At 35.1% G+C, this 22,862-nt stretch overlaps 7 protein-coding genes across 12 annotated transcripts; 3 read left to right on the top strand and 4 right to left on the bottom strand.

Annotated features, from left to right (window-relative positions):
* Positions 1–144: 144 nt before the first annotated feature.
* Positions 145–6,423, bottom strand: LOC17881981 (putative GTP diphosphokinase RSH1, chloroplastic). Of its 2 annotated transcripts, none has more exons than XM_006286969.2 (24): positions 6,105–6,423; positions 5,395–5,585; positions 5,023–5,202; positions 4,871–4,936; positions 4,632–4,724; positions 4,414–4,545; positions 4,183–4,284; positions 4,029–4,106; positions 3,864–3,935; positions 3,611–3,718; positions 3,334–3,431; positions 3,190–3,250; positions 3,010–3,072; positions 2,865–2,921; positions 2,685–2,786; positions 2,375–2,533; positions 2,137–2,268; positions 1,964–2,050; positions 1,794–1,865; positions 1,565–1,651; positions 1,018–1,489; positions 869–930; positions 718–786; positions 145–621 (listed from the first exon to the last, which is right to left on the bottom strand). In XM_006286969.2, exons 1-24 carry the CDS (start codon positions 6,127–6,129, stop codon positions 517–519), a joined length of 2,673 nt encoding a protein of 890 aa, XP_006287031.1. In that variant the 5' UTR covers positions 6,130–6,423; the 3' UTR covers positions 145–516. The 2 variants fall into 2 exon arrangements, with proteins under 2 accessions (XP_006287031.1, XP_023635721.1); XM_023779953.1 differs by having other exon boundaries at positions 3,010–3,075.
* Positions 6,424–10,809: 4,386 nt separating this feature from the next.
* Positions 10,810–11,582, bottom strand: LOC17882922 (pectinesterase 3). The gene has a single exon (XM_023781577.1). The coding sequence runs from the start codon at positions 11,546–11,548 to the stop codon at positions 10,994–10,996; it is 555 nt and encodes a 184-aa protein (XP_023637345.1). The 5' UTR covers positions 11,549–11,582; the 3' UTR covers positions 10,810–10,993.
* A 506-nt stretch (positions 11,583–12,088) lies between these two features.
* Positions 12,089–13,527, top strand: LOC17881731 (60S ribosomal protein L19-3). Its single transcript, XM_006286692.2, has 4 exons — positions 12,089–12,231; positions 12,675–12,797; positions 12,878–13,241; positions 13,333–13,527. Exons 1-4 carry the CDS (start codon positions 12,120–12,122, stop codon positions 13,358–13,360), a joined length of 627 nt encoding a protein of 208 aa, XP_006286754.1. The 5' UTR covers positions 12,089–12,119; the 3' UTR covers positions 13,361–13,527.
* A 134-nt stretch (positions 13,528–13,661) lies between these two features.
* Positions 13,662–16,319, bottom strand: LOC17884176 (programmed cell death protein 2). Of its 2 annotated transcripts, none has more exons than XM_023780034.1 (11): positions 16,201–16,319; positions 15,724–15,968; positions 15,545–15,628; positions 15,326–15,459; positions 15,130–15,227; positions 14,955–15,043; positions 14,755–14,869; positions 14,523–14,677; positions 14,376–14,446; positions 14,166–14,280; positions 13,662–13,976 (listed from the first exon to the last, which is right to left on the bottom strand). In XM_023780034.1, the coding sequence occupies exons 2-11, from the start codon at positions 15,958–15,960 to the stop codon at positions 13,818–13,820; spliced, it is 1,257 nt and encodes a 418-aa protein (XP_023635802.1). In that variant the 5' UTR covers positions 15,961–15,968; positions 16,201–16,319; the 3' UTR covers positions 13,662–13,817. The 2 variants fall into 2 exon arrangements, with proteins under 2 accessions (XP_023635802.1, XP_023635801.1); XM_023780033.1 differs by having other exon boundaries at positions 15,724–15,993.
* Positions 16,320–16,454: 135 nt separating this feature from the next.
* LOC17883608 (L10-interacting MYB domain-containing protein) lies at positions 16,455–18,399 on the top strand. Of its 2 annotated transcripts, none has more exons than XM_023780032.1 (5): positions 16,455–16,579; positions 16,677–17,037; positions 17,140–17,233; positions 17,369–17,781; positions 17,873–18,399. In XM_023780032.1, exons 2-5 carry the CDS (start codon positions 16,702–16,704, stop codon positions 18,353–18,355), a joined length of 1,326 nt encoding a protein of 441 aa, XP_023635800.1. In that variant the 5' UTR covers positions 16,455–16,579; positions 16,677–16,701; the 3' UTR covers positions 18,356–18,399. The 2 variants fall into 2 exon arrangements, with proteins under 2 accessions (XP_023635800.1, XP_006289855.1); XM_006289793.2 differs by having other exon boundaries at positions 16,455–16,573.
* On the bottom strand, positions 18,394–20,174 carry LOC17882738 (protein DEHYDRATION-INDUCED 19 homolog 5). The gene is made up of 5 exons (XM_023780035.1): positions 19,901–20,174; positions 19,589–19,731; positions 19,119–19,196; positions 18,744–18,991; positions 18,394–18,639 (listed from the first exon to the last, which is right to left on the bottom strand). The coding sequence occupies exons 1-5, from the start codon at positions 19,980–19,982 to the stop codon at positions 18,522–18,524; spliced, it is 669 nt and encodes a 222-aa protein (XP_023635803.1). The 5' UTR covers positions 19,983–20,174; the 3' UTR covers positions 18,394–18,521.
* Positions 20,175–20,480: 306 nt separating this feature from the next.
* Positions 20,481–22,752, top strand: LOC17881248 (syntaxin-42). 3 transcript variants are annotated; one of them, XM_006288158.2, is made up of 8 exons: positions 20,481–20,794; positions 21,043–21,319; positions 21,606–21,695; positions 21,814–21,894; positions 22,041–22,118; positions 22,205–22,270; positions 22,380–22,460; positions 22,537–22,752. In XM_006288158.2, the coding sequence occupies exons 1-8, from the start codon at positions 20,604–20,606 to the stop codon at positions 22,642–22,644; spliced, it is 972 nt and encodes a 323-aa protein (XP_006288220.1). In that variant the 5' UTR covers positions 20,481–20,603; the 3' UTR covers positions 22,645–22,752. The 3 variants fall into 3 exon arrangements, with proteins under 3 accessions (XP_006288220.1, XP_023636828.1, XP_023636827.1); XM_023781060.1 differs by having other exon boundaries at positions 22,059–22,118; XM_023781059.1 differs by having other exon boundaries at positions 21,046–21,319.
* Positions 22,753–22,862: the final 110 nt, after the last annotated feature.

Genomic DNA, 22,862 nt, shown 5'->3' on the forward strand with positions numbered 1-22,862 from the left:
AGGATTAACATTTAGTAGACTAATACCATGCCAAGATCTATAGCGAAGCATAAAATGATTAGTATTCCTACAATTGAACACCCAAAAATGAAACACATGAGAACTATCTATATTTTGGGTTTTGTTCAATATGATCGTTTCAACTTAGAAGAAAACAAAAACTACGTACAAATTAGTAATACACCGTTTTGGGAAATGCATCCGTTTTCTTCTTCTTCTTCTATGTGCAAGTATAGGTTTTACAGGAGTATCTACATATTACATTGTATGTTCATCCCACTCTTTTGGTCTTTATATACAATGACCTTGATTTATTGAACATAACACATCTAAAAGAATTTGACTCTCTTTTTCTTGTTTTTTTTTTCTTTTCCCAAAAACAAAATGATATATTTTCAAGAATATTATAAGAGCTCTCTACCTCTACATGGAGCAACCAGACTCTCTTCTTCAGTTTGCTTATTTTTCCAGTGAACATGACAAAACTTCACGGCCAAGAACCTGAGTCCTTTAGCTTTAACACTCAAGAACTTGAGCATTATCTGTTGATTTTGGCCAGCTACAACCACTCGACCATCCCAACACACCCAAGATTAGATCCACCTTAGCGCAAACACTAACCTGGGAGTTACATATCCGCAGAGACACGGGTTAGTGCTTAGTGGCAAAAGATTCAAAAAAGAACAAAAAGCGAGTTTAGAACATTAGGACACTTACCAAACTTTCAATGTTTGCTTCTATTTGAAGCAACATTACTGCTAATCCTCTTCCTCTGTCAATCTCGGCCTGCAATAAACCATAAGATTTGTGAGATGAGTCGCTGAAAACTATAAACTGTTCAGAATTAAGTCAATATAAAGGCACGCACCACACAAGAACATACTGCGATGCCTTCAGCTGCAAGGACTGTTGTAACTTCTGCAATTATGCCTGTCAAAATGTAACAAACAGTTCTGATTTTACTTTCGAGTTGTTGGAATTATCAATCACGACTACTAGAAATCAAGGATAACATACCTTTGCGATCCATGGATACTACACATAACCATTCGATGGAGTGACCTTCGAGATGATGCCATGAGGCAATTTTACTGTCTCGCCAACTGTCTAAGCCGGGCAACACTTCTTTATAAGCAGGAATGTTAGCAGGCAAAATCTTGGCAATTCCATCTCCTGGTAGGAGGAACTCTGGCTCATCTAAACTCGACTTTTTAACTGTTTTGTTGTGTTTTCCGTTCACCTTTGGGACCCAAATGTTTCCATTTTGAGAAGCGGGTGTTGTATCTCTGACTTTTTCTTGTAATGTATCTCTGCTTTTGTCTTGTGACTGGAATTGCTTGACATTAACGAGGATTTTCTCCCACCATTGTAGGCTCTTTCTTGAAACTTCTGTGAGATCTTCCATATCACTATCAGAGTCTGCCACAAAGTCATTGACTTGATCTTGGGTAATTTCGGCAGCACATTGTGCAGCTTGCTCCCTTAGGAACTGGAACAAGAGGAGAGACATGAAGAATTGTAATAGTGAGCCAATATGCATAAAGTAAGCGAACCAATAATATACCCTCATAATCTTGTGTCTCGCACTCCTTGTTTTGGCATGTTGCAACCACTGTTTATGTCTTTGGAAAGCAGATTTGCTTGAGAGGGCCTGTAATGTGCCAATAAGAAAAAAAAAGGAGAGCTCGTAAATCCTAGGTACTAGAGCTGATGAAGCCAATCATTATTTCCGTACGTAGGACAAAAAGAGAAGGAGAAATGAAAAAAAAAAGCATGAGAACAAAGGTACAAACGTTGTACGTGACAATCTCCACGACCTCAGCATTCTCAAGAACGTGCGTTGGAGAAACAAGATTACCATTGACCTGTAATTTAAGCCATTAAGTATCCTTAAAAGTTTGGTCCAGTTGTTGTCTGTATTTCAAAGATATCATGGAATGGTCAACAGGAATGGGAAATATACCTTAGCTGCTACCATCTTGTTTCCGATTTCCGTGTGAATCAGATAAGCATAGTCAACAACGGTGGCCCCTTTCGGGAGGTTCTTTATCTGGAAATAAAATACCAAAGCATTTAAGCAGAAACGTAAGAGAAATTGATGATGTTTATGAGGCTTTGAGGTGTGGTTTTTCTTACCTCTCCTTTAGGCGTGAATACAAACACACGGCTACCTAAAAGATCCCTTGTAATGGTATCTACAAATTCTCTAGAGCTCATGTTACCCACAAACTCCTCTTGCCATTCCCTTATTGCATTGAGCCACCCAACCTGGAATAGTAAACTTTCATAACTAACATCATACTGGGCAGGCAAAAAAGAAAATATCACAGCACGTCTCTCTGCATTTTTATTTCTGAGTATGGTCAGTAAATACCCTGAGTGCAAAATCTGCATTGTTGAGGCAACCCGTCTTCCCCCTTGAATTTCTACCTATAGGAATTGCATTTCGAACTAATCCAGCAGAAAGAGCCTTGCCATTATAGTAAACAGCAATGCCCCTTTCAGCAATCAAATCCATCTCCTCAGTTCTGATCTGTAGATAAAATGAAGTTTTTAATACCCAATTAAATCAGTCTGAATTTCCCCAAGCTTCACTCTTTGAAAGACAAAAACCAAATCTAACTGTTGTACCCATCATTAGGATTTTTCTAATAACTGTGATGAAATAATATCATCTCAAATACCTGAACCTCCAGTCGAAACATACTCTCGTACAAGAACGGAATCACAGTAGTATGGAGGCTCTGGTAGCCATTAGGCTTTGGGGTTGCAATGTAATCTTTTACCTGTAATAAAAAGGTCGACATGCTCAGACATAATGTAGTGAAAATATATCCTGAAAGTACAGAAGATCAGATACTTACAGTTCGGGGAATAGGTTTCCAGATTTCATGGACTAGCCCAAGAACGTGATAACATATCTGCATTGACGACAGAACAACAAATCTAAGTGACAACTAGAACAAATCGGAACAAAAGATACACACTTCCTTTTCACTGGGGTTTCACCTGTTGTGGACTGCACAAAGGCCCGACCCCCACAGAGGGTTTTGGCTTTACAACAATCCGTAACTGCTAAAATAAACATTATAAGCGAAGCCGCGTGTTAACAATCATATTAAGCTCACAGATGGAAGTTCTGGATTCAAAACCTTTGGTACAACTTGGAGAAGGGAGTACAACACAAACCTGAGCAATCTGGTTATAGTCATTAATGGATCCTTTCGATTTAAGGGCAGCTTTATATATGCTGCAGATAAAAATAAGAGAGTTCAGGTGCTGAAGAAAAGGATAGGTTACATAGTAAAATGAAGAACTCGTTTATGAAATTACCTGTAAGTTTCCTTGCAAACAGATCGAACATCAGTATTCACAGTCACAAGGTCCAGAAACTGATCATCTTCAATCTTTTTCACCAAAATTCTGTTTGCCTAAGATACATAGTAGGACTCTGTGAATGCAGATGAACTAAATAAACGCCCAGATGAATTCACAGTTCAAAAGGTCAGAGAGCATGCAGGTTGATAATCAACATCCTTCTCTAACCTCCTTTTCTTTTTAACCAATATTTTGGCAGTATATCTCAGACACGATAGTGAGTTGAAATTACCTCAGTGAGTTCTTTTTCATGCTCTTTGTAGAGGTTAGCAATCCTGCTTGTGACTCTATCATAATCCTCAGCACTTACGTACATGAAAGATAGGTTTTCCAATTCAGACTGCAAAATAACCACCACAAAACTCAAAATGCCATAGGACATAATAACTGAGATAATTAGGTTTCATATACACACTAACATATTAACTGATGTGACCGGAAAATATGGACACCTTGTGGCATGATTAAACGTAAAGGGTTTATACCTTTATGGAATACATTCCAAGCAATTTCGCTAGAGGAGCAAAGACCTGCAAAGTCTCCCCTGCAATGCTGGACTGGACGAAACTCACAAATTCATTAGTTATCCCAAATGAAACATAGAGCTGGAGCTAGATCGGTAACAAATCTCAACTACTTGAAGGAATCACCTGCTTATGAGGAGGCATGTGGCAGAGGGTTCGCATATTATGCAACCGGTCAGCTAGCTTGACGATAATGACGCGGACCTGGAATGAAGCAGTTAGGCCTGCTGATGAATAATAAAACCACACCAACTGAAACAGAATCTTAATTGATTGAAACCTCGTCTGTCATTGCCAGAAACATCTGCCGCAAATCATCTGCTTTAACATCTTGTATTGATTCACTATCCGTTTTACACTTTAACTTTCCCAGTTTTGACACCTAAAAAGGGAAAAATCTTCTATTATTAATGAACTTCATGGCAAAGGAAGCATGGAGTTTCTTTTTTTTGTTCTCTACAAACAGTTAAGAGGACAGGAAAAATATTGCAGCAAACACACATAGGCAGACCTTGGTCTCCCCTTCTACAATGTGACGCACAGTTGCACCAAACTCTTCTTCTATCTTTTCAAAAGTAATGAAATTTGTATCCTCAACTGTGTCATGGAGTAATCCAGCAACAATAGACTCCCAATCCAATTCCTATACAAGTACAAAAGTAACTTATTAAGCTTCCCATCTAATCTTCATGTGAATCCATATTCACAATGACGTATCATGCAACTCACAAGTTCCCCAAGGATACGAGCAACTGCAACTGGATGTATAATGAATGGTTCCCCACTACGTCTCTTTTGACCATGATGTGCCTCAAACGCTAACTGCACAAACCTTTCTTACTGAATTCAGAAATGAATACCAGAAAACTGAAATACACTTCAATAATAACATGTCGAAGGGAAATCATATATGAATGTAGCTGAAAGAAGCCTTTCTTTCAAATATAAAGCAACTTAAATCATCATACCTTAAGGCCCTTTTGAACAAATTCTAATTCTTTACAGGGTAAGTAAGATATTGATGGGAAAAGGTCCTGCAGATATAACCATCAATTAAAATGATTGAGAGTATCATTCTAGTAGAGTGCAAATGATAAAAGAAGAGGCCAGTGTAGCGTACCTCCCACAATGTTTCGACAGTAACAACATCGGATGCACCAGAAGATTCAGCTGATGCGCAATACAGTTCCCATCTTTTGTGACTTCCACAAGATAATCTGGACTTCAAGATATTTCTCACATTTACAAAGTAAGGAGCCTCAAAAACGCCTACTTCACATTCATACCTCTGCCAGGCGCACTGCATTATCCAAAAGAATTACCATAAGGAACGTCATAATAAATAGCAAATACTGCCACCATGGCAACATGAACAAGGTGATCATGCACAAATTCAGTAGAACAAACAGTTCTGGAGCTTGAGGTATACATTGAAATAAAACCTTAAACACCCTACTGTAGAAACAGAAGCAATAAAGAATACTAAACTTACAGATTTCATTCGGCTCGTTCTTCCATTTCTGCCACATGAATACAAAGAACAAACAGGTGGATGAGCAGTGGTAGCTAGAAACCCAGTTAAGGCTCTTGGAGCTTTCCAAGCACAGGAGAGAGCATTGCAATCACTTCTTGCGTTCCCGTCTCCTTTGGTTAGATTACATATGTTCACACATTCCACAGACACTGGCATTGTACATACATAATCAATCAGTAAACCCAAAACAGAACCAGCCAAAAAGGATAAAAGTAGATTCATGAAGTCAAGGCCAACTAAAAAATATTAGGTTCCTTAACTAGTAATAGAAAACTGTGGTCCTCAACAAGAAAGAGTTGGATATGTTTTAGTTGGGACATGAACTTACTCAAAGAAGCACTAGTCTATAACCTAATCAACTCAACATTCAAGCTTTCCTACGCTTACTCACCGACCCAACAAACACGAGAAACCAAAAAAAAATTAGAAATGATCAGCCAGGTGGATTATTTCTCCGTCGCCCACATACACAAAACAAGGAAAACAACTAAACCAGCTTTCAAATTCAATGGGAAGCTAACGAACTCTCGGAATCTTAAGCAGAAAACGAAGCAATTGGATAAGCTAAGAAAATCACAGTCCTATGGGGAAAGAATCGCTGGCCTAATAAACTCTGCCTTGGAACATATAAAAGGCGATGGAACAAAATCAAAGAGAAGAAAACGCACCGGACATGGAAGAAGCAGAAGTCATTGCTAATGAGGCAAAGCAATCTCACTAAATCGATCCACCATTTGATTGATTCGAACAAGGATTTCAAAATCTACAGATTCCGAAACCAAATTCTCCAACTCTTTCGAAGAAGAGGCGAGTTTGAAATTAGGATAGCGAAGAAATTTGAAAAGATAGAATAGAGAGAGAGAGAAGGAGAGGAGAGAGAGAGAGACGCGCACACAGTGATGTGAAGAGGAAGAAGAAGAAGAAGAAAGAGAGAGAGATATCAAGTCTCAGGTAGCCCCTCCCTGGCCACACAATTGCCGTCCGATATACAAAGCGAGAAAATTAAAAAACTTGAAAGATATTTTTTTCTCCTGTGGTGGTCAAAGATTAAATATATATTCTCCCAATCTCCCTATATATTGTACTTTTTAATTAATAAATGACATATTATAGTTTCGTATTATGAATTATTGTATTAAATGACATCTTTAATTAAGATGTTTTATTTAGTTATTTAAGAGATGCTAGTAAATTTTAGATTATAAAAAAATTGAGATATAAGAATTGTTCATTTTTAACAAACAAATAATATTTATTAACATTATGTTTTTTTAATGAGAAAATGTAAAAATAATAAAATATAATTGAATGAAATTACTGAATGAGTTAATTCTAATTTTAGTTATTTGTAAACGTATTTATAAATCATCATGTACTTTAGTGATATTATTAGTTATTAGATTATTCATCTAATTATCAAATTAGTATAAGTTTTTACTTTCTATCACAATTATACATAAACTCTGTCCACAAATTTTGAAATAATAATTTTTATAATGATTAAATTTTACAAGTAATTTGGTGCACTGGTTGGTGAATTTAAAAAGTTTATGGAGATGTAGATTTATGATGGCAAAAATGGTGAATCCATCATATCATGACTTATAATCAAGAATAAAATAATCAAATTTAATAATATATTAGCGAGTAAGGTTTTCAAATTGAAAACATCATGGAAATTCAATTTTTAATATGTTTAGTTGTATATTCGATGTTTTCATGATGTATCAACTCTTACATCCTATTTCAAGTAACAAATGGTATCATCCCTATATTAGTAAAAGAAAAGTACAAGTAGGAAATGGGTCGGGTCAATTTAGCAAAAATACCCAAAATTTGCTAATTGGATACTTATAATTTGGATCAAATTTCGGATATAGATATCTATACTATTAATTGGGAAGGACAACTTGAAGCCAAACACCCCCTAATTTTAAAAAAACATTTCATGAAAATAAAACCAGTTGCCAAACAGAATTAATGACAGCAAAAAAAAAGAACAACACCAAAACCAAAAACAAAAACAATCTATATTTATGGAAATCATAATAATCTTTTACCATAAAAAGTGGACAATTAAATTCAAAACTAAATATATGTAAACAAATATATTTTGAATATACATAAACATATTTATTATTAATTTAATATGTTAATATAATTTCGAAATTAATAATTTATATAGAATGAAATCTAATAAAACAAAATCATCATATCTAAAATAACAAAGATAACTTTTTTTAGAAAATTAAAAAAAGATAAAAAAAATATGTTAGCATATGAAATAATCAACTAATCAAATTCTACATAGTATATATACATAACTGATCATATCATAAAATTTTAAAAAATTATATAATTTTTAAATATAATTTTTAAATATAAATAAAATTTAACTAAATCAATAATTAAATATTTGTTTGCTAAAATCATGCGAATAAACATTCTAGATCACATAAATTTCTTATTTTCACATAAAAAATATTCATATTCAAATATCAATCTAGCAATTATAGCACAAATGATATCTACAAAATTTATCATTAATTCAATTAGTTAATGATTTTTATTTGGTCAAACCGTTAGTTAATGATTATTCTAAACTTCTTTTTTCTTATTAATTTCACACAATCTTAACAGAATAAACCTTCGTCCATTGGCAATTTGCATATCATTACTATTATCAAATATTAAATAATTGTTTTATCAAATCATAAACTACATTTTGAGATTATAAACATATAGAATTTCTATTAAGATTAAAACTAAATAACAAGTGGATATATCACATTTAAATGATTTTAACGACTTATTACCAATTTTTAAATAATAAATGGATTATATTTTTAATGATTTAATCTAATTGAAAACAAATAAAATGTCAAATTGGTATGATATAAATGATATAATAAATAAACATCTACAAACATTATCTCACATATACGTAAAATTTTAAACTATCCTTGACAAATATGATATATAAGTTTTGGATAACCGGTTGAAATAAAAAAATTGGTAGTTATATTTAATTCTTAAAATCTCAAAATATTGAACAAAACTCAACTTTGGGACGTATAAATCTCTACTTTTGGACAATTATATGAAATTTTACATATATTAAAATTATATTTATTTACATATAAATGGTGTTATTTATTAAAAAAATATATAAACTTATAGGAATGGATACGAGACGGGAACATATAATTCGAAACAAACAATATCTGAATTATTTCACATAAAAAAAACATGATTAGATATAATTGTTATGAGACACGGTCATAAAGTTAAATTCACTTTCAGCTTTCAAATATAAAACTACGAGTACAATACGAGGACATGTAATTTAAATTGCTAAATTTAATTTCCACTTTCCCATTTATTTCAAATATTTAGACATGAAATGACAGGTACAAGAAGATAACGTATACTTCGGATAACAAAACTACGATAAATCCATGTATTAAAAAATAGAAATACCTAAATCTTTAAAAAACAAAAAGGCTAAAACGTGAATCTTTGAATTGAAGAAAGTAACGAGAAATAAAGATGAAACTGAATGATCAATAAAATTAAAAATCGAACAAGGATTGTCTATGCTAGGATTACAGACAGTGCATTGTGAACGAAAATGGTGGGAGCATGTGACTTAGATTGATAATTAGATTTTTATTAGTTTGATAAAAATAAATATTTAAACAAGGAATATGAGTATCCCGTCTAAATCTTTTGCCAAGTTTCTTATAATAAACATTGGCAAATGATTATGTTTTAAAAAGAAACGATTATGGAATAGAAATTTTATGACAGATGGAAGACGGGAAGGGACGGGACGGGTCAGGACGAGACGGAAAGAAACAAGACGGGTTTCCATTCTAAACTACACATAAAACAATTCAAAGTAAAGCCAAACCCAAATCCGACTGAACATCTCTAAGCAAACAGTTAGAAATGTTTTCATTAGTTTAAAAAATAAACACGTAATATCACTTATCATTTTCATTTAAAAAATTTTAAAATTTTATCATGTAATACAATATCTATATTTTACAACTGTATGTCTATATATAGTTTATCAAATAAACTCATATAACAAAATTTTACCGAAATAACATCTACTTAAAAAATCGTAATTTTGTAAAAATAACTCCGCACGTACGTGCGGATCCATCACTAGTAAACCATAAAATCTGAACTGATTTTGGAAATATTAATATATTCCTTTTTTTTATGAGCTCCATTAATATATTCCTATAATTTAGGAAACTATGTTAATTATGCATTACTCCGAAAATTATACAATAATTTCCTATAATTTTGGAAAGTATTTTAAATTAAAATTTATTCCGAAAATTATATAATAAATTCATATAATTTAGGAAAGTACTATATGTATTAATATTACATTATTATAGTTTAGAAAACTATATTAACGCAAAATATAAAGAGAAAATGTTTATGAATATAAAAGATCGCAATATTTTAAAAAATTTTTAATTAGTATAAGAAATTCTTATATAAAACTAATAAAAATATAATGTTTTTGAACAAAAATTATAAATATAAAAAATATAAAAAATGCATATATAAAAACATAATTTAAAAATATTTGGTATAAAATATAAAAAATGCATATATGAATACATAAATAATAGTAATAAAATTAATAATAATGCTAATTAGTTGGAATTAGTTAAATGTCTTTTATTAAATATATTGTGATTATGTAATTTTTTCAAATGCAATATCTTATCTGTATTATTATTTTTGATACTAATAAATTGGTCAAACTGAATTACATATCCTTGTAAGAAGTTTTTTTAAGTTATTTATACGGTATTTATGAACTATATATATTTATTTAATTATACTTCTATTTTTTAATCATTATTAATTTTATGTCTTTATTTTAATTAAAAAATCACGGGTTGGCTTGCAAATTCACAATCACATAGGAAAGCGGCTTATAAATAATTTTTTCTTTGAACACAATTCTTTGCAGCTTAATTCGCCACAACATATATTGTGAGAATGTAAATGAATATTATTCCTTTTTTCTTGGTCACCAAATTTTTTTACCTATATTATTATTTCTACTACTAATATGATCAAACTGAAAATTACATATCAAATCAAGTTGTTAAATGCTTCTTTTTCTCTACTGTTTAAGCTAAACTCATGTACATATATATAATTTACCGTAGAAATAATAAGAAGTATAATATATTATAATTTATTATCGGTAGCATAAATCATGAATATTCCTCCGCGCTGTAGCGCGGGTCCACTTCTAGTATTTTCTTTAATTTACATTGTGTATATTGTATACTAGAAAAAGGTAATAAAAATACACAATTTGATTATTTTCATTGATCATTATTAGGGGAATATAAAGAAGACATTCACATATTTATAAAATCCCATATGCTCATTCAAAGTTTCCCAAAAAACAAGTTCTTCAAATATCGTTAACTTTACACCCGATTCAAATCAACGAGCCATTTAAAAAAAAACAAGTGCACAAATATAAAATAATTAATCGGCAACAAATTTAAATTTAGGGAGTTAAAATAGTGTTAATGAGAAGAGCGTCTTTGCAAAGCTTCAACAAGTTTGTGTTCCTACGAGCAAGTTCAGCATCATTACCAGCACGATCGTTCAAAGCGTTTTCACACGACTCTCCGTCACTAATTGCTGTATTGAGCCAAATATCCACGTCGATGAATGAGTTTTGCATCAAAGCAGCGAGAGAATCATCGAGCTGTGCGACTGCATCTAAATAATTTTTAGAGCAATCGTCGAGGGTGTCTTCTAGTGCTGGCTCGAGGTTTTTTTGCTTCAATTTGGCTTTGATGTAGAAAGATGTGTCTGAAGCGTTTGAGGACGCGATGCTCAAAGCGATCACGCCTAGTTTTGGTGCGGTTGCGGTTGCTGCCTCAGGACGTGATGTCAAACTTGCAACGCAAAAGGCTTTGTCTTCAGATTTTTCACAAAGTTTCTCCACCAGAGCTTTCCCTTTCTCGGTGAATGTCGGTGGTGGAGCTTTACCAGCGATAGTCACGGTAACATAGACGGAGAGAAAAATGAGAAAGATCTTTCCGACCATTTTCATCGTTTCTTTTTGTTCTTCCTTTCTCAACTTCTCTTCTCGTAGTTATTAATTATTAAAAAGAATAATCGAATTGAAATATGTTATTTAAAGAGCTTAGAAAAAGGTATTTTTGGGTTTTTCTATTTTCTAAGTATTATTTTACATCGGTTATTCTATTTTTAAGTTGTCGCCTTCCCTCTCAGCATATTTTTAGGCTATTGGTGGTTTTTTTTGACATGTTTCTTATTTTGGGTTGAAAGAGTTTTGTGTCACGAGAAAGAAGGTCAACGCACATATGTAAATGATGGTCTTATTTTGGGTTCCGTAGGAAATGTGTAGTTTTGTTCTAAATGACGTAAACGTTTGGGTAAAAAGTATAGTTTATCTGTTTCGGTCTAAATATTTTATTTCAACTATTCGTTTGTGTCAAAGCAACTTTGTGTTAAATTCAAAAGTAGACCTATAATGGGCTAGACGGAAAGGCCCAATTAGAAAATGGTAGCTTTTTGCGGAAGAGTAACCCTAGAAGATATCATATATAAAGATATTTCTCTTCTCCGATTAGCTCTTCTCCGCCAAAATCTCAGCTAAAATGGTTTCGCTGAAGCTCCAGAAGCGTCTCGCAGCATCAGTGCTGAAGTGCGGGAAGAGGAAAGTATGGCTCGATCCGAACGAAGGGAGTGATATCTCCATGGCTAATTCGCGTATGTTGTTCTTCATACTTTCACATGTTGTTGATTGGATTTAACTTTCTCAGTCTCGTTCTGGTTTATATCTGCGATTGAAGCTTGTTGGTGAAGATAGTAGAAAATACAGATGATTAAGGATTTCTGTAGCTTAATGTGTAGGAGACGTTGAATGATTTGAACTCAGTCTGATGAATTGGAGCTAGGAAATGGTGTTGATATTAGATAGTAATCTGATTTTAAAATTCTCAAAAAAATTGATTAGTTTAAGCTTTGGGTTCACTATGTTCTTCTCGGATTCATGGTCTGTGGTTTCTATATGTTACGGAATCAACATGCCATAGCACACTGTTGGATCATGATTTCTGTGTGTTTATGATATAATATGGTGATGCATCTATATGCATTTGACAAATGATTGTAATTCTGATTATGGTTTTGGATTGTTGCCTAACGTATAGGCCAAAACATCAGGAAGCTTGTGAAGGATGGTTTTATCATCAGGAAGCCAACAAAGATCCACTCACGTTCTAGAGCACGTCAACTGAATATAGCCAAGAGAAAGGGACGTCACTCTGGTTATGGTATGAAACATTTAACCCACAATCTTGTAAAAACTCTCCACAGATGTTTTATGATGTGGCTATTGTCTATAATGGTTAAGGTAAGAGGAAGGGTACCCGGGAGGCAAGGTTGCCAACTAAGGTATTGTGGATGAGGAGGATGAGAGTTCTGAGGCGTCTTCTAAAGAAGTATAGGGAGACCAAGAAGATTGATAGACACATGTACCATGACATGTACATGAAGGTCAAGGGTAACGTCTTCAAGAACAAGCGTGTCTTGATGGAAAGTATTCACAAATCCAAGGCTGAGAAGGCTAGGGAGAAGACTTTGTCTGACCAGTTTGAGGCTAAGAGGGCTAAGAACAAGGCTAGCCGAGAGAGGAAACATGCTCGACGAGAGGAGCGTCTTGCCAAGGGTCCTGGAGGAGACATACCTGCCGTTGCACCACCTGCGCAAACCACTGAGTAAGTTTTGGTCTTAATCACATGAAAACAAAAGAAATTATGTGATGTGGCCACATTCTAAACATTTTTCATGGGGTTGTTTATTTTGCAGGGTACCAGCGAAAAAGTCTAAGAAGTGAGAAGTTTGCTCAGTAGTGAATTTTCTTTAGCAGTAATTTTGAATGGTTTTTGTGTTTCAGCTTTGTGAAAACTCTTTTTTTTGTGACAAATATGAGAACCTTTGTCAGTAATTCGTACTGTTTTAGGAGACTTAATTCTATATCTTCGAGCCCCTTTTCTCTCTCAATCATCGCATTATTACTTAATCTATAAGTTTTTGCACGTAATTATTGCTAAAAGTTGGTTTGTGAACACTTGTTATTGGTTTGTATAGATAATTGAGTTATAAAAATTTGTAAATCCAGGATTATGACAAAAAGATTTATGTATTAATTTTCTTTTCGTAAAAAAGTCTATATATAACAAACAAACTCATAAAAAGTTTACAAATATTAGGTCCAGATCGATCGGAAGGAACCCTTTAAGAACAAAACTTCTGTCTGACAACAGGCAATAGGGAACAGAGATGAGAAGATCCTAAGTTGTCTGACTGTATAGTTGAACCCAGACAAACTCTTCCTTGTAACTTAAGCTCGAGTCACATGAGTTCGCACACGTGTACACCACAATTGTCGCCCAATCGAGAGATTCCCTATCGTTCTTCCCGCCGAAGAAGAACAGTAGCTGCGGCATTACCTGATAAAACCGCCATTAAAATTATCAAGAACAGAGAAATGAAATTGTGTTTTTATTGGTTAAAAGTTGATTTGATTCAGCTTAAATTGTTGGTCAATTTGACCAGTTTATAAAGATAAATAAAAAAAAGTGACTAAGAACACGTCCGTACAAGTTTCATCAAATCCAGGTGAAAAGCGAAAGAATTACCTGAAATTCAAAACAAAGAGAACCACCACACGATTTGCAATTGGGTATCTCAGATTTAGAGACTCGTCCGCTTGCCATTGGCCAAAGAGGTTTAGCACCAGAGCTCCGGGAATATCTGTATCGATATGTATTTCACAAATTGATGTTATCAGCAGAAAATCAAGAAAAAAGTATGCAAGAATTCACAACTTCTGTGTGTTTGAATCACACCTCAGAACTTGTTCAGGGGCTTTGGCTACACGTTGCTGGAAATTGACCCAAATCTTTTTATCAGCATCTCCCTGTACAACCATGAAAGCTGAGAATCATTTGAGTCATTTTGAAGTTTGCAAAAATGGCCATTACAAGTGCCTTTACCTCAAAATCGTTCATTAGTGATTTCATTTGGTCGTCAACTTCTCTCTTTGAGACCAAAGATTTAGCCATTTCATCATCTCCTGACATCTCTGTATCATACTCACTTTCATCCTCATTGATCACAACAAATTCTTTCCATAGACTCTTACTCGCAACTGCACACACCAAAAAGTTAATATTACTTTTGTGAATTTTGTTCCAAAGCTAGGACAAGTTTGTGAATTTTACTAACCTTTCTGGTTTTGAGTTAGGGCGACCCCATTATTGACAGCATCTGCGTCAGATGTCTCGATAACCGTTCGAAGCTGTTGGCATTCTGTTTTATGACCTACGCGCCAATGCAGGGCCTGGAAATCAGACAGTTAACAAAGATTTGTTAAAAAGAGCGGATCTAGTAGAACAACAGTAACTACGATGCAAATATGCACACACCTGGTGTTTCTGTGAACAATATCGAGCACTTTTGCAGCCACTACATATTTTATCTCCTTTCCACGTTCCACACCAAGTGCAAAGAGGAGCTAAAAGTGAAGCAGATTATATCAAGAATTGACGATTACAAGAGAATTCTTGAATTTAGTCAAACCCATAAATCAGTTAATAATACCTCCATCTCCCGATGGCTTGTCTGTTCCATTGTGCTTTGGAGCCTCACTCGAGTAAAAAGGATTAACGCGAGGCAATTGGCAACGGAAAACCTTGGTACTTCAGGAATAAAAACAGTACTTTAGTGTAACAACCCACTTAAAGAGGAGACAAACAATACAAAGATGCAATATGTATAGTAAGAGGTGTCTATCTACCTCCGCATAGCCTTCTCAGGGGCACGTTTCCATTGTTCATGTTGATCACGAAGGAGACAAGACATAGATGGACACATGAAGAGAAACAACGTCCGATGAAAAGTTGATTCCTTGTCCGGTATAGGAGCATAAAGCTGCCAAATCCCCCCCCCCCAAATCCCATAAATTAAACCGGAAAAAAACATGCTGGATCAACAAAGTAAGTTGTATGAAACTTACCTGCAGTACAAATTGCATAGGTTCTTCACATAGATCGCACAGAATTGACTTCCCTGATGGTAAATTAACTGGATCTAACCATGCCTATATCAAAAATATCAACCCAAGAATCAACACCTAAGCACATAAACAAGACGACACCTTGATTGCAAAAATTGAAATATGTTTTCACATAGTACCGGAACACCACCAGCTAGATTAGGGAACAGTTGACGGAGATTTGACCATGAGAATCGAGGACTCTCTACGAAACCTAACGTCACAGGTTCATAATCTTCGTCATCTTCCTCATCATCATCATCAAATTCATCAATGTTAATTGGTTCCATTGCAGTCTCCTCATCGTCGTCATCATCGAGCTGAGTTATCCGGAGGCCTTTGAAATCATCCATGGAGTCTCCGTTGAAGCTTCCCATCGACTTCTCTGTGATGAATTGATGAAATGAAGACTGCTTAGCAAAGAAAGAAACTGAATTTTAGAGTTTTACTCATTTGTTTCCATAAACCTCTCAGAAGTAAAATGCAAAAATCAAAATCTGCTAATGAGTTTTACGAATTGAGCTCAAAACACAGCTAATTAGAAATCCCAGGATTGGTAAGAACAAATGAGCTCAGTAGTCACTATTAACGAGACTTAAGCTCCAGAGGAAACTTACAGTACTAATCAGTGATTGAGATATTCTTCAGATAGCATTAAAAGAGATGGAACCTTCTTCTGTCAATTTAAACAGCAAAATTTTGTGAACATCTCTCGCGAAGACGACGACGAAGGCAAAACCAAACGTCCCTTCGGCCTAGAAACAAACCCTAGAGGAAACGTTGTCGTTTAGCATTTTAGGCCCATGATTAGTTAAAGCCCAATAAAGTATTATAAGCCCATTGATGTTTCTAAATTGGTTGCGCGAATAAAGATAACCTTATCCTGGACAACCTTATCCCTAAAATCTCACCGGATTTCCAATTTCCCGTTCACCGGAGCTATCTGTAAGCGACATCCTCTGCTCTCTAGCTAATTTACTTGAATCTCAGGTATGGGTATGATCCTGTTTCTTACGCGAATCTGATTTCTGATTTCATAATTCGATTTCTCCTCAATTTCACAATTCGTGTTCGTGCAATCGAATTTTTGCAGGTGAGAAGAGGGAGTAATCTACATAATGAGCACACTTAGTAGAAACGGCAATGAGAGATTAAGGACGGTGTGGACACCTGAAATGGATCAGTACTTCATCGAGCTCATGGTGGAACAAGTGAGAAAAGGCAACAGATTCGAAGATCATTTGTTTAGTAAACGAGCTTGGAAGTTCATGTCTTGTTCCTTCACTGCCAAATTCAAGTTTCCTTATGGTAAAGATGTTTTGAAAAACAGGCATAAGACGTTGAGGAACTTGTTTAAATCTTTGAAGAATCTTTTGAGAGAAGATGGTTTTTGTTGGGATGAAACTAGACAGATGGTGGTTGCTGATAACTGCGTTTGGGATGAGTTTCTCAAGGTGTCTTTTGCGTTTTGTTTCCTTGTGAGACTCTGTGTTTTCTTCTTCTCAGGATAAATTTTTTACCGGGATTGATTTGTTTTTGCTTATGATTTCTTGAAGGTTCATCCTGATTTGAGATCTTTTCGGATAAAGCCAATACCTTATTACAAAGATCTCTGCTTGATTTACACAGATGGAATGTCTGAGCACAAAGGTACAATCTTTCGTCTATTGTTACTTGAGTCCTTCCCTGTCCATTCGTTACCAAGATCAAAGACTCTTTATGAGCCTTTAAATTTGTAGTCTGTGATCGTAAGTAATTTGTGAATGAACAATATATATAATTCAGCTGAGGAGAATAATACTGAGGGAGAAACACTGATTCAGGAAGATGAAGGTTACAACAGAATATGTGAATCTTCAACAGTCACGTCTAACTCAAAAGGAGGCAACATTACACGGTGCAGGACTACTTGGCATCCTCCAATGGACAGATATTTCATTGATCTGATGTTGGGCCAAGCGGGAAGAGGAAACCAGATTGAAGGTGTTTTTCGGAAACAAGCATGGACTGAGATGGCTAATCTCTTCAATGCAAAATTTGAGTCTTACTTTGATGTTGATGTGTTGAAGAACCGGTATAAGACTCTAAGAAGACAGTTCAGCGCGATCAAGAGTCTTCTTAGATCAGATGGGTTTGCTTGGGATGATGAGCGTCAAATGGTTACAGCTGATGATAACGTCTGGCAAGACTATATCAAGGTAATTATTTTCTATGGTATAAGCTCAATATACAAAAGTTACAGTGTTTGGTCACTTTTTTTAAATGCGATATTGTCTGAAACAATTGTAGGCTCACAGAGACGCAAGGCAATTTATGACTCGGCCAATTCCATACTATAAAGATCTGTGTGTGCTCTGTGGTGATTCTGAGATCGAAGAAAACAACTGCTTTGTAGCTATGGATTGGTTTGACCCCGAAACTGAATTCCACGAATTCAAGTCCGGTGGAACCACCACAGATTTGTCAATTTCAGCTGAGGAAGAAGATAGCAACTCTATTTTGTTGGACCACCCCAAAAACAAAAGAGATCAACTTGCTAATACTGATACAATCCCTATAAATCCAAAGAAGGCTCGAGTTGATGAAACCCAATCCATGGCAATAGAGGACGCTGTTGAGGCTATTCAAGCGTTACCAGACATGGATGAGGAACTTATATTAGATGCTTGTGATCTGCTTGAAGATGAAATCAAAGCGAAAACTTTCTTGGCTCTAGATGTAAAACTACGCAAAAAGTGGTTGTTAAGGAAACTCAGACCTCAAGTAACTTAAGGATTATGAGCTGTAAACCAACAATATAGATGTTCGAAGATAAACAGACGCTCATGGGCTTATACTATATACTACTTTGGTGTACTTTGCCAGAGTTTCATATATAAATACTTAACTAAGAGCAACAAAGATTCAAACAATGTATCACATCTTTTCTAATTCTGACTCAAAAGTTGTCGATGTGATCAAATATGGTTGATGATATTAAACCTTGTACAAACTCTCTCTTCTTTGCCTTTTCTAGGAGCTCTGTATTTGACAAGGGAGACAGCGGTTTTCCATCTCTGAAGCACATGCAAAAAACAAAACAAATTTTAAGCCAAGGTTTGAGAAAGTGAAACAAGATACGCAGAACAGAGAAAAAATGTCAAAAAAGATGGATGCTTACTTCTCTGTTGAATCCCTAATAGAGCTCTTGTCTTCCATGCTTGTTTTACCTGATAAATCAGGCAGTACAAGCTTGGACTGGTTTGGTAACGGTGAGTTGTAGATAAATGATAATAATGGGTCAGGCACACTTTTAGATGTATGATTAGTAGACAGTGGCTCATCGATTAGAGACTGTAAGTATTTCCTAGTCCCTGGAGAAAACGCTGAATATGTCTCATCCTTGTAAAGTCTCTGCTTTTGTTCAAGGTAAATTTTCGTCAAGGAACCCAAACACCTCGATATAATATACCATCATTTAGAAGATGCACAAAAAAAAATTCACAAGTTTTCTACTAATGGTTGAAACTCAAGACGAGTAAACTAAAAAGGATATCTTTAAGACATCTCTATGCTGCGTGGTAATGTGGTCAACCATATGCATCTTCACCCGTCTGCTACAAACTGGACATATCTACATCACAGCCAAAACTGAATTTGTAAGAAGTTATTACATTCAGCATCACCAAAAGACTACAACTTTATCACTAAAAGACTACAACTTTATCAGAATCCTTGACAGCTTATAAGTTTCTAAAGGTGATCTCTTTAAGCTCAAAAAGGTATTGGAGATCACAAGGCACAACCTTTCTCACCACCAAATGGTTCCTCATAGCATCAGACAAATGACCCAAGTAAACTAAAATCCAAGAGGTCCCTACCAACTCTCATTACAGAATCACAATCCTACCTACTAAAGTAAGCATGCAAAGCACTAGAGGACAAACGATCATCACACGATAAGTCGCCTAAATTCACAACTAACAGCTTCTTGTAAAAAAGTCAGTGTCTATGAACTGAAATTACCCCATTGTTAGCGTCTAGTTGATGCTCCTCATCGATATGGTGACACAATTCAACTAAATCATAATCATCTGAGCAAAACGGGCAAGGATAATCCACTTCCATCTCATCGTCTTCTTCAACATCTTCAAACTCAATACATGAACCTGTTATACACAAAATCCCGAAAAAAATTACTAAACTGAAACCCACTAGACCGTAAGAGCCAAAAAAAAAAAAACTGAAATTTGATAAACAAATTTTAAAACTTTCATAAATCAAAGCCAAAGCCAAATCCAAATCCAATTGGGGAAAAAGAACCAGTTTGAAGCTAACCAGACTGATACTTTGCAAGTTCTTCTAACCGATATCTCTTCGAAGAATCAAACCCACAAATTCCCAACAAAGCTTCTTCCATTTGATTCTGAATCTTAAAAGAAAGAACCTGAATTGAAAATCTCAGATCACCTTTTTATAATTAAACGAGCATATTCTTGCTCGTGTATTTATTAGCATCTGTCAGTACTTTGTTCAGCCTGAAAGTGCGAGGAAACACACCTAAAAGGCAAGACCTTTAAATGTGGTCGTTTTTTTATTTTTCCTTTCTCCTCAGGGCGACAAGGAGAATCCATGGACAAGACGAATCTATTGAGGTAAACCCACAATGACCAACCTACCCCTACTCGGTCACTAACAGTAGACTTCTAGCCGCGTAGAGTCGACGGGCCTTTTCGTCTTTGCGTCCTCGTCTTAAAACGTGTGCTCCACACACTTAAATTGACCCAATATCGCAAGTGGCATAAAAAGCCTACATTGGGCCTTTAAAGCCCATTTGAAGTAAAGCCCAAATAATTCTCCTTCGTTGTTAAGTCTGTTAACATTAAACACGCGGCTAAAGAAAAAGCGTTTATTTCGATTCAGATTCGTTTTGCTTCTTTTTTTTTTTCCGACGACACAAAGCTTCGAATCCGATCTTGTGTATTTTCCGGGAAAACTATACTGTAGATATTATTGTTGAGAACCAATTGATTTGGCATTGATGGCGACGAGGAATCGAACGACGGTGTACCGGAAACACAGGGATGCGTGTAAGAGCGCGCGTGCTCCTTTATCTCTATCGGCGTCTGATTCTTTCGGTGGCCCGGTGATTGAAATGGTTAGCGGTTCGTTTTCTCGGTCAAATCACTCTTCTTATGCTCCTTTGAATTCCGATGATCCTGGTCCGTCAAGGTAATTATATAAGAGTTCTTGTTTTTGTTCCGTTTTCGTGATTTGATTCTGCAAAAATTGGGGAATTCTGGGAAATATATAAGAGCAAACACGGAATTGATTGGGAATTTTCGAAAGAACTGGACTATGTACAGTATTTTTGGGTTTTAAAAGCTTTGTTTTCTTGCTTTTGACATATTTGTGCAGTTAGTTTGTATTCATATGCTATCTAAAAATATAAACTTTGTTGTTATGGTGAATGTTTGCAGTAGTGATGCCTTCACAATTGGTATGCCCCCAGCTTGGGTTGACGATTCTGAGGAGGTTACATTTAATATACAGAAGGTGCGAGACAAAATGGGTGAATTATCGAAGGCTCATTCTAAGGCTCTGATGCCTACTTTTGGAGATAACAAAGGGATTCAACGTGAAGTCGAGATGCTCATTCATGATATCACGGATTTGTTGAGGAATTCCGAAAAGAGATTGCAGAAGTTATCGACTAGAGGGCTTTCTGAAGAATCAAATCTCAGGAAAAATGTGCAGGTATTGTTGGACTATGTTAAAGATAAAGAATGTGTGGCTGTTACAATCAGATAGTGTAAGGTGGTTGTTAAATGATCCTCATATGAAACTCGTTGATTACGATATTGTGGACATTATCATTTAGCAAAATTATATGAAGTAAATTCTGGTTTTTTTTTTCCATTATAGCAAACTTTGGCTTAATATATGTTTTTAAGTTTATAGCATGAGGTTGAAGTTCTGTATACATGTATAGTGGGGTTCTCCAATGGACTTGACCTACTCTTTGACATACTGTTTTTGACAGCGTTCTCTTGCAACAGATCTTCAGAGCCTCTCCATGGAGCTCCGCAGAAAACAGTCTACGTATTTGAAACGTCTCCAACAGCAGAAAGAGGTATGTTTCCTTTTGTATTAAGAAACAAACAAAAAAATATGTGATTCTTGGGATATTCATGTATCCTAACATGGACGAATTTCGTGCTCTTATATATATTTGACTTCTCAATTCACAGGGTCAGGATGGAATAGATTTGGAATTTAACATGAATGGAAAGATGTCGAGACTGGATGAAGAAGATGAACTTGGTGGTTCGGTAAGTGCTTAATCGATGTGTAAAATACATTACGAAACATTTGTTATGGTTGTCAAGCTAGAACAATTATGTTTATCCAAACTATCTTTGCCGTCCTTACACTGCCAATATTATAATGAGAATCACTGGTCTTCAACAAATCTTAGGGTTTTGATGATTACCAGACAATCAAGATGAAGAAAGGGCAACATGTCTCAGCGGAAAGGGAAAGGGAGATACAACAGGTAGCTTGGAAGCTGTTACTATACCACATTTTAGGGAGCTGCTTGTTTCATTTTTCTAGGGTGATTAACTTAAACTTTCCTTTTAGGTTTTGGGGTCCGTGAATGACCTTGCTCAGATAATGAAGGACTTATCAGCTCTTGTGATTGACCAGGTTACTTCTTGCTGACAGATAAATTAAAGGCATATGAATTACATATATGGATACAGAGTTTTTGTTGGTTTCTCAACAATTAGTTTTCTTATGTTCTTGTATCAATTAGGGCACTATTGTTGATCGGATAGATTACAATGTCCAAAATGTTTCTACATCTGTTGAGGAAGGGTTTAAACAACTACAAAAGGTTTGATTCTTTACCATAAACTCTGTGTGAATACTACATAATTTTCACCTTATCTCACTTCCCATCTTTTGAATAGGCGGAGAGAACACAAAGAGAAGGACCAATGGTGAAATGTGCGACGATACTCCTTATACTTTGTTTCATAATGATTGTTCTTTTAGTCCTTAAGAATATTTTGCTTTAATTATACACACCTTGTCTTTTGTTGTAACAAACCATACCATGTTTTTCTTCTTGCTGAATATTAATTTTTCCAAGTGTTTTATTGAATCTGGAGAAGTACTTCATGTAATCTTATCTAATCAGTAAGCTTGTGAGGCATGGTTACAAAATGTTTCATTCTAATGTTTGTACACCATCGTTTCTATGTTAGTTAATGTACACCATCGTTTCTAGGATATG

The sequence above is a fragment of the Capsella rubella genome, unplaced genomic scaffold, assembly GCF_000375325.1.
Source record: "Capsella rubella cultivar Monte Gargano unplaced genomic scaffold, Caprub1_0 scaffold_6, whole genome shotgun sequence".
In the NCBI taxonomy this organism is placed as follows: domain Eukaryota; kingdom Viridiplantae; phylum Streptophyta; class Magnoliopsida; order Brassicales; family Brassicaceae; genus Capsella; species Capsella rubella.

Bases quoted from the DNA above. Each gene is read 5' to 3' on its own strand.
- LOC17882922 (XM_023781577.1), bottom strand. From the start codon at position 11,548: ATGAAAATGGTCGGAAAGATCTTTCTCATTTTTCTCTCCGTCTATGTT.
- LOC17884176 (XM_023780034.1), bottom strand. From the start codon at position 15,960: ATGGGAAGCTTCAACGGAGACTCCATGGATGATTTCAAAGGCCTCCGG. The intron at 14,678-14,754 runs GTTAGTAAAATT...TGGTGTGTGCAG, and splicing joins CCTAACTCAAAACCAGAAAG to TTGCGAGTAAGAGTCTATGG. The intron at 14,447-14,522 runs GTAAAGGCACTT...ATGGTTGTACAG, and splicing joins CACTAATGAACGATTTTGAG to GGAGATGCTGATAAAAAGAT.
- LOC17882738 (XM_023780035.1), bottom strand. From the start codon at position 19,982: ATGGAAGAAGCTTTGTTGGGAATTTGTGGGTTTGATTCTTCGAAGAGA. The intron at 19,732-19,900 runs GTTAGCTTCAAA...TGTGTATAACAG, and splicing joins ACTTGCAAAGTATCAGTCTG to GTTCATGTATTGAGTTTGAA. The intron at 19,197-19,588 runs GTAATTTCAGTT...GCTGTGATGTAG, and splicing joins AACTAGACGCTAACAATGGG to ATATGTCCAGTTTGTAGCAG.
- LOC17881731 (XM_006286692.2), top strand. From the start codon at position 12,120: ATGGTTTCGCTGAAGCTCCAGAAGCGTCTCGCAGCATCAGTGCTGAAG. The intron at 12,798-12,877 runs GTATGAAACATT...ATAATGGTTAAG, and splicing joins GGGACGTCACTCTGGTTATG to GTAAGAGGAAGGGTACCCGG. The intron at 13,242-13,332 runs GTAAGTTTTGGT...TTTATTTTGCAG, and splicing joins CCACCTGCGCAAACCACTGA to GGTACCAGCGAAAAAGTCTA.
- LOC17881248 (XM_006288158.2), top strand. From the start codon at position 20,604: ATGGCGACGAGGAATCGAACGACGGTGTACCGGAAACACAGGGATGCG. The intron at 21,895-22,040 runs GTAAGTGCTTAA...AACAAATCTTAG, and splicing joins AAGATGAACTTGGTGGTTCG to GGTTTTGATGATTACCAGAC. The intron at 22,461-22,536 runs GTTTGATTCTTT...TCTTTTGAATAG, and splicing joins GGTTTAAACAACTACAAAAG to GCGGAGAGAACACAAAGAGA.
- LOC17881981 (XM_023779953.1), bottom strand. From the start codon at position 6,129: ATGACTTCTGCTTCTTCCATGTCCG. The intron at 4,725-4,870 runs GTATGATGATTT...AGGTTTGTGCAG, and splicing joins TTGTTCAAAAGGGCCTTAAG to TTAGCGTTTGAGGCACATCA. The intron at 787-868 runs GTGCGTGCCTTT...GGTTTATTGCAG, and splicing joins TCGCAGTATGTTCTTGTGTG to GCCGAGATTGACAGAGGAAG.
- LOC17883608 (XM_023780032.1), top strand. From the start codon at position 16,702: ATGAGCACACTTAGTAGAAACGGCAATGAGAGATTAAGGACGGTGTGG. The intron at 17,234-17,368 runs GTACAATCTTTC...TATATAATTCAG, and splicing joins TGGAATGTCTGAGCACAAAG to CTGAGGAGAATAATACTGAG. The intron at 17,782-17,872 runs GTAATTATTTTC...AAACAATTGTAG, and splicing joins TCTGGCAAGACTATATCAAG to GCTCACAGAGACGCAAGGCA.